The following is a 9259-nucleotide window of genomic DNA, read 5'->3' on the forward strand; positions in this document are numbered from 1 at the left end:
GATTAATGAAATTGGACGGTGCTGATTAGGCCGCATGACCACACCGGAACTCATCGCCGCATTTGAACCAAAATCTATATATATATATATATATATATATATAATGTCATTAGGGAAATGAGTTACTTATCCTCATGTTACACCTGTAATTTTCAGTTGAAAACCTTCCATTTCATCGCAACCTCTTACTAATAGAAAAAAATCTCAATCAATGGGAGTTTTAGAGTTAGTAAAAAAAGTTCTAGTGAAAAATGCTCTAATAATAATAATCAAGACGGAATTCAAATTGCGTGACTGAGGAGTCAGTCAGTGGAGACTTGAGTCTTGTGGAAAGTGATGAGAAGATGAAAATTGTGTTCTACAATCTGGAAATGAAATGACAACTTTAAGCTAAAAGCTATGGTCGAATGTAATGATGAGATTCATTGCACCTCTGATCCACTCTCCCCCAAACAACGCTCCACAGCCCACAGAGAAGTCTTTTTATTGGCTGCATTCAAGTCTTGCATTACGATAATCAAGTGTTATACCATGATTAGGATCCACTTAGCTTATATTGTGGGTCTTATTCAAAACGATATTTTGATTATCATTGTAATTAATATACTATCAAATTACACCATGGACTAGCTAGGTCACTAGGGTTCACTTTGTATTGTAGATTCTGATCTAAAATAATATTTAAATTATATGTGTGCAGTTAATAGATTTTTTGTGCCATCATGTGTCTGTAAATAAATTCAAGACAAATAATTTTTTTTACAAGCACATAATATGTTAACTACAGACACATAATATATTAATTGCAAGTATATAATATGTCATTTAACATATTATGTGTCTGCCATTAACATATTATGTGTTAGTAGTTAACGTATTATATGTTGCAGTTAATAAATTATGTGCTTTCAATTTATTTACAGACACAATTGAAAAGAAAGGGTTAAATAGACCCATGAACTTTACTAAAAAGTTAATTAAGCCCTTAAGCTTTCAAAAGTTGCTATTAAACGCATAAACATGTTATTTCAGAGCATTAAGTCCAGTTGGTGACCTGTAATTACAGTTCACTAGGATTCCAGCGACCCTCTAGCCAACTCTGACGAGCCTCCGACCAATTTTCGACAACAAATAATGAAACCAGGCCACATGAATAATAATTTGTGTAGGGATATTTCTCTAGCAACCATGCCATATGTTAATATTATAGGTTTTATACATTTCCCTCTTATGCATCTGGCAAAATGAAAGGTAATTAAATATATAAGCACAAGACTAAAGTACTACGGAGTATAATAGAAGTTCACATTAGATTTAAATAACAGTTACTTTTTTTTGAAAACAAATAACAGTTACTAATTAACCCGTTAACTGATTGTTGTTAAGTTCTAACCATTCAAGTTGCGTTAAGTTCCCATATACTTTTAGTATATTTTTGCTAAATTTGTTGTTAGACCAAGCTATAGTTTGAAGCAATGAATTTAACATCTTGATAAACTTGATGGAATTTCACCATCAAATTTGTTCATAACCATGATAAATGTTGGGAGCCTTGAAGGTGATTTCTCAAATCAAGTGGAAGATGACCACATAAGCTATTATATGAGTTTATGAATTCGAACACATATTGGGAGTGTTTGGTAAATTGTTGTTAGCTTATAACGGTTAGTTGATTGGGTTAGTAGGTTTGACTAGTTAATAGCATTAACTGATTGTAGAAAAGTATTAGATAAATTAGTTGTTAGCTAATTACATACAAAATGACTTTCTCAAAAAGCTGATCGAAAAAACTACTTTGAGCAACTTTTTGAATTTTAGCATTTTGGAGGAATAAGTTGTTACAAAAATTTAATTAATCAAACACACATATTGATTGTTTAACCAAGTTAAACGGTTAATTGTGATTAAATAAGTCAAAATTGACTGATAGGCTAGCTATTTTATCAAACAGGGTGATTATGAATTTTAAAATTAGATAATTAATGTGTGGGGGAAAAAAAACAGATTCCCTATAATATAATGATGGTAGACATAGAAAACCATTTTCCATAAAAATCCCAACCCCGACACCTGCGCTCTCTAATATAAATACGCGTTAGTCCAAACTCCAAATACTAGAAATAGTATTGTATTCACATTTCATAGTGGAAGACCTAAATTCTTCTTGTGGAAAACTGAAATGTAGATTCAAAATATGAATGAAAACGTGAGGGTAATTAATAATGTTTTTATCATGAATTTTAAATAATGTAATTTGATTTATAACATTTTTTTTAATCAATGTATACAAACTATTTTGATTAATAACATTATCTTTTGACATCTCTGCTTTTTAAATCTTTGTAAAATTATCTTATTTGGCACACGATAAAAAATATTTAACCAAATATGACACTGAGAATATTTAACAAACCACCACTCATTTGAGGGAAAATATATATCACGGATCTAGGTCAATGTTACATTACAATTTAGAGTTAATTTCATCAATGGTCCTCTCACCAAAAAAAAATAAAAAAATTCTAACAATGGTCCCCGACTATGTTGATTTACTAAAATTGGCCCCCGTCTTTTAATTTGGACGAAAAAAACACTTGACTATTGAATTTGTTCCGACGAGAGTCCTTCCGTTTATGTGGTGTTAGACAGCCGTTAAGTAGAGGAGTACAAATGTAATTTCCTTAGCTATGCATCTTCTTGCCCTTCCTGTTCAACAAATCAGAACACCCAAACCCAGAATCAAAATTAAAACTCATAGATGGCACTAAATTAATGTACTTTAAACCCAAAAATCAAATAAAATGCTATTGAATCAAGCCAATCCCAACTCAGAAAATGAAACCCACATCAAGAGCAGGGAAGCTGGAAAAGGAGTTACTCCCTTCGCCGTCACCGTCGCACACATACCTCACCCACGTCACCGCTGTCGCACAACAGACCTCACCGACGTCATCGCCGTCGCACGCCACCACCATCGCACTCCAGATCTCACGCCACCGCCACCGCCGGAGCACTCTAGACCTCACGTCACCGCCGACGCACGCCAGATCTCACGCCACCGCCGTCGCACGCAAGATCTCACGCCACCGCCGCACGCTGGATCTCACGCCACCGCCGTCGCATCCAGGCCTCACGCCACCGCCGTCGCATGCTCGTCTACCAGTCACGTCGCCGCCGCCGTCACACGTCTCCACTGGCAGTGGATTTCAATGTTTCATAAAATTCATACATTTTGGTTGTTGATTTGTGAATTGTGAAACATTGAAATCGGCTTGGTTGTTGATTTGTGATTTGCGAAATTTGAATAAATTTGCTGCTGGGAAAGTTGTTGGGTTTGATCATTTAACCTGGGGAAAGCTAAAGGGGAAGAAGAAGACCTTGAAAAGACTAATTTACTCCCACATTTAACACCTCACTAACTGGACATAAATGGAAGGACCCTCGTCGAAACAAATTCAATAGTCAAGTGTTTTTTCGTCCAAATTAAAAGATGAGGACCAATTTTGGAAAATCAACATAGTCAGGGGACCATTGTTGGAATTAATTCTTACAATTTAAGAGGTGTGGTTGAGTGGAATAGACTTCTACATTTTAAACAAACGTCAAGGGGTGGATCATTGAATTTAAGTAAAAAGCATCCTTAAATCTTCAAGTCAACTGTTCCACACTTAGAAGTGCGTGCCTACAATTCAGCAAGGGAATTAGTCACTGCGTCTGAAAAAAACATTTTCATAAAACAAGGTTGCGGGTTCATAAAATTGAAATCAATCATCACTTAAATATATTATTTCTATTTCAACGAAGTCCTAATTTTTGTGTTTTCAAAAAAAAAAAAGTCCTAATTTTTGTCTACACAAGAATTATATTAACCCATGAAGGTATTACAAAATAAATTTTGGAGAGTCTAAGTCCATAAATTAAAATCATATCAATTAAAACTATTAAATCTATACAAAGATAATTTTTACGCACCATATAATAAAAAGTGCTCGAGAATTGTAACTTACTATACCAAAAAGGCAAAAACAAAAGGTCTAACAAGAAAATGAACCTAAGACTATCAAAAACCTAAGTAAAAATAAAGAGAAAATGTCAACCATGATTTTAAAAACATCAAACCAGACAAAAGCACAACAACAACTAAGGTGACTCCTTCCTGTCCAGAATATCACTATAGCATTATATTAAGACTTAAGAGTACAATTTATAGCATCCTAAAAGACAAATAATATTGAATTACATTTTAATTAAGAAATTAAAAAATCTATAGCAAGAAAATCTTCTACTATTTTCTAATGACATGCATAAATACAATTGCGATCAAGATAAGGATCACTAGTTCAAAAGATATTATTGTCTTACCTTACCTTACCATGCAGAGATTTAGTTGAGCAATTAACCTCATTTCCTCCCCCACTTTTAAGCTCTGCGAGCTACAAACACAAATAAATTAATAAATAAACAATTTAAGAAATTGTGAAATGAAAATTTTCCCTTTTACAGAAAATAATTTTAGATAACACACTATACCACGATTTGAGGTTACATCACAATCTCTTAGAAATTGAAGTTTGATTCGATTCAACCTTGCTACTACATCTTTCATATTTAATCGCATTTCTGGAGAGTCCGCAACACATTGTAATGCCAACTCCAGTATAGAGGATATACATTGCAATTTCGCAGTGAAGTCTTTATCCTCTACCCTAATAAATAAGCTGGAATCTACAACTTCAAGTATGTGGTGAGGTATAGAATTTCTCATCCAACTTTTTAAGCTCAAATCCTCACTGAAATATTCATCTGTGGGCCTTCTTTTCGAGAATGTTTCCATTAACACAACCCCAAAGCTGTAAGTGTCACATTGTGTTGATACCATTCCCGTTGATCCATACTCTATGATTAATGAAAACTAAAATCAATACTTTTGAAATAAAAAACAAAGGGCTATGTCCATCGAACTTGCAAATATTGTAAATTTATGGATAAATAATTCAATGAAAAACTAAAATTGCATTCACCTGGTGCCATATAGCCCAATGTTGCTAGAGTTTCTGTTTGCAAGACGTTTTCCTCCTTGGTTAAAAGCTTTGTCACACTAAAATCACTTACGTGGGCAACCATATCTTCATCCAATAACACATTTGCAGGTTTTAAATCACAATGAACTATTGGTATTGTGTAACCGTGGTGAAGATACTCTAGGGCACATGCAACATCAATCATTATATTCAACCTTTGAATAATGTCTAAGTAGTTACTCTGTGAGTGCAACCACTGGTCAAGACTTCCATTTGACATGTATTCAAGGACCAAGACCTTGTAGTTGTCAGAAAAGCAACATGTAATAACTTTAGTGAGATTTCGATGGCGTAAGTTCTTCAACACTTCACACTCAACATCAACACTCCTAAGTGCACGTTCTGATTGATTAAACACCTTCACTGCAATAGGCATTCCGTTATTCAAAATCCCTTTATAAACAGAGCCAAAACTCCCTGAACCTATAAGATTACTTTGGCTGAATCCACTCGTAGCCCTTGCAAGTTCAAAATAAGATATCCTTATTTCATCCAATGGAGTGTGGATATTCATCACACTTGGGACATCAAGTTTCTTTGGTTGCCTTGTCAAGATAATTGCAATAATTAAAAAACTAATTATTAAAGCAACTCCCAAAGCTGCAACAACAATGAGAAATCCTGTTTTAATCTTTGAATGGTGAGCAGAATGACAAGGTGGGACATGAAATTTTGGAATTCCACACAGCCCCTCATTGAACAAGAACGATGCGCTTGTGAGATTCTTGAAACAACCATCGGATGGAATTTCACCACTTAATTCGTTGAAAGAGACATTAAAGTATTTGAGGTATGTAAGTCCTTCCAAAGACACTGGAATTGAACCCGAGAGTCTATTCAAAGATAAGTCTAAAAATTCCAAGGAAACAATTTGACTTATTTGTTTCGGAATAGGCCCTTCTAGTCTATTGTGTGCAAGGGAAAGAGATTCCAAACTTTGCAACTGTCCAATTGTAACAGGGATAATTCCTGAGATCTCATTGTGAGAGATGTTAAGAATGTAAAGTTCCTTAAACCCTTCAACTTCAATTGGTAAAAATCCATCTAAGAAATTGGAGCTCAAATCAAGGGTCAATAGATCTTTGAGAGAACACAAGCTTGAAGGTATTCTAGAAGACAAACGGTTCGAACCAAAATCAATATGCCTAAGGGAAGTACTATTACCAAAGCATTTTGGTACACCCCCAGAAAGTTGATTATTGTGTAAATATAATTCCCCTAGATACTTGGCTTCACAAAGGCTATGAGGAATCGGACCATTGAATTTGTTCCTACCAAGATACAATCGTTGAAGCTCATGTACCCTTCCAAGAACTGGTGGAATAAACCCTCTCAAGTTATTGCTTTCCAGATTTAAGGTAACCAAGCCACTTAAGTTCCCAATTTGGTTAGGAATGATGCCCTTTAACCCACAGTCCTCAACAGCAAGAAACTCAAGAGATGAGGAAAGATTCCCAATGGATGATGGAAGGATAGCATATAAAGGGTTACTACTTAACAATACGTGTCTTATATAATTGCAATTAACCAAGGAGTTGATGATACTTAACTCTTGTGATGCAGGGTTGTTAGTGAGCAAGTTACCTTGCAAATGTAGCTCTTCTAGGAGCCTTAGATTTCCAAGAAATGTAGGTAACGTGTCGCTGAATCTATTGCCTTCAAGAGATAAGATAGCAAGTTTTGAACAATTTGAGATTGATTCTGGTATAGCTCCCGAGATGAAATTGATACCAAGATAGAGAGTTTCTAAATCTGGTAGAGCATACCCAATACTTGTGGGAAGTGTGCCCACAAGGTTGTTGTCTGAAAGTTCAATAAATATCAATGAAGAAATGTTGAAAATTTCCTTTGGTATTGTCCCACTTAAGTTAGCCGATCCCAAGCCTACCCACTTCAATGTATAAAGTTTTCCAATTTCTTGTGGTATTTCACCTGTCAAATATTAATATTCTTGTAAACTCATTATATAGAAATGCATACACACACAATACTCTTAAAAAGGGCAGACAACATGGAATTGTCAAAGCCCCTGTCATTTGGTAGGGCTAACTATCATGGCCCATAGGCCTTTATAGGAAGGCCTATTGAAACCGCCCCAATAATTATACTATGGACCCGAGTCTACTTTACAAGGTAGATCCGTATCTATTTATATACTGAATGTTTACAATTTGAATTGTGAACATTTAATATGTAAATTGTAAACATTCATTTGTGAACATTCAGTATATAAATTGTGAACATTTAGTATGTAAAATGTGTATTTTGGACCAAGGTGGACTTGGATCCCCACCTCATCGCTACCTATTATGTGGTTGCATCAGGTGGCCCGGTGAGTATGCTAAACTCGTTTTGATAGCTCTACACAAAAACATTGTTGTTTACTTATTTGCCTTTATATATATATATATATATATATATATATATATATATATATATATATATATTATTCATGCTTAGACTTGATAAAAGATTTCTAGAACCCTAATTAAGGTAACATTTATACAAATAAATAGAAGTTAGAATGAAAAAAGCACCCGTATTTATCCCAAGAGCATATGCTTAGCTTCGTAATCATATTTAGGCCAAAACAATTTGACTCCGTTACAATACCTGAGACCTTTCATTTGAAAAATCACAGATATGCCGCTCGATCACTAGGTATTAGTTTAAAACAATGAGTTTTCCTCAAAATGATGTAGTTTTACACAATACTAATACTTAAAACTTCTATATATTACACAAATATTAGTGCTTTTCATTGAAAGGGCTTTAGACAAACGTAACCAAGCTATATTTTATCCAAAGTGATACATGTTTATCTCAAAATGATGCTTTATCAAAAATTGATGCGGGCAAGTTTTACATTTTACAAAAATATAATTGCATTTTTTTCATTAAAGTATGGATCTCATTCATTGTTTTGTGATTGATGAACGAGATTTATTCATCTTTCTCACTTGGACAACACTCTAACATGATCTAATCCCTATATATAAGAAAGCTGATTTTAATTAGAGCCGTCAAAACGAGCTTAGCCCGCCGAGTTAGTCTGTCCCGCCCCGCGAAAAGGATGGGGCGAGCTTTAATATTTAGGACCCGTATTTTGGCGGGCTTTTTAGCTCGCCCCCGCTTAACCCGCAGGCTGACCGGGCCGTCGGGGACCCGCTAAATATATAATAAAAAAATTATTAATATAAAATTCAACAATAATATATATATATATATATATATATATATATATATATATATATATATATATATATATATATATNCTTTATATATATATATATATATATATATATATATATATATATATATATATATATTATTCATGCTTAGACTTGATAAAAGATTTCTAGAACCCTAATTAAGGTAACATTTATACAAATAAATAGAAGTTAGAATGAAAAAAGCACCCGTATTTATCCCAAGAGCATATGCTTAGCTTCGTAATCATATTTAGGCCAAAACAATTTGACTCCGTTACAATACCTGAGACCTTTCATTTGAAAAATCACAGATATGCCGCTCGATCACTAGGTATTAGTTTAAAACAATGAGTTTTCCTCAAAATGATGTAGTTTTACACAATACTAATACTTAAAACTTCTATATATTACACAAATATTAGTGCTTTTCATTGAAAGGGCTTTAGACAAACGTAACCAAGCTATATTTTATCCAAAGTGATACATGTTTATCTCAAAATGATGCTTTATCAAAAATTGATGCGGGCAAGTTTTACATTTTACAAAAATATAATTGCATTTTTTTCATTAAAGTATGGATCTCATTCATTGTTTTGTGATTGATGAACGAGATTTATTCATCTTTCTCACTTGGACAACACTCTAACATGATCTAATCCCTATATATAAGAAAGCTGATTTTAATTAGAGCCGTCAAAACGAGCTTAGCCCGCCGAGTTAGTCTGTCCCGCCCCGCGAAAAGGATGGGGCGAGCTTTAATATTTAGGACCCGTATTTTGGCGGGCTTTTTAGCTCGCCCCCGCTTAACCCGCAGGCTGACCGGGCCGTCGGGGACCCGCTAAATATATAATAAAAAAATTATTAATATAAAATTCAACAATAATATATATATATATATATATATATATATATATATATATATATATATATATATATATATATATATATATATATATATATATAAAA

At 33.9% G+C, this 9259-nt stretch overlaps 1 protein-coding gene across 11 annotated transcripts in view; it reads right to left on the reverse strand.

Annotated features, from left to right (window-relative positions):
• Nucleotides 1-2401: 2401 nt before the first annotated feature.
• Nucleotides 2402-9259, reverse strand: part of LOC116022062 (putative receptor-like protein kinase At3g47110) — a 10532-nt gene continuing 3674 nt past the window's right edge. Inside the window, exons 4-8 of one of the 11 annotated variants that reach the window (XR_004099136.1) lie at nt 5022-7013; nt 4531-4896; nt 4368-4433; nt 2847-3313; nt 2402-2706 (exon numbers count right to left, since the gene is read on the reverse strand). Coding sequence is in view for 1 of the 11 variants with exons in the window: in XM_031262614.1 (XP_031118474.1) it covers nt 4420-4433; nt 4531-4896; nt 5022-7013 (2372 nt within the window). In the remaining 10 variants the exon portion in view is untranslated. Of the gene's footprint in view, nt 4434-4530; nt 4897-5021; nt 7014-9259 lie in introns of all 11 variants that reach the window. The other 10 variants (XR_004099137.1, XR_004099134.1, XR_004099135.1 and 7 more) reach the window with 10 other exon arrangements.

Source organism: Ipomoea triloba, chromosome 6 (assembly GCF_003576645.1).
Source record: "Ipomoea triloba cultivar NCNSP0323 chromosome 6, ASM357664v1".
NCBI lineage: Eukaryota > Viridiplantae > Streptophyta > Magnoliopsida > Solanales > Convolvulaceae > Ipomoea > Ipomoea triloba.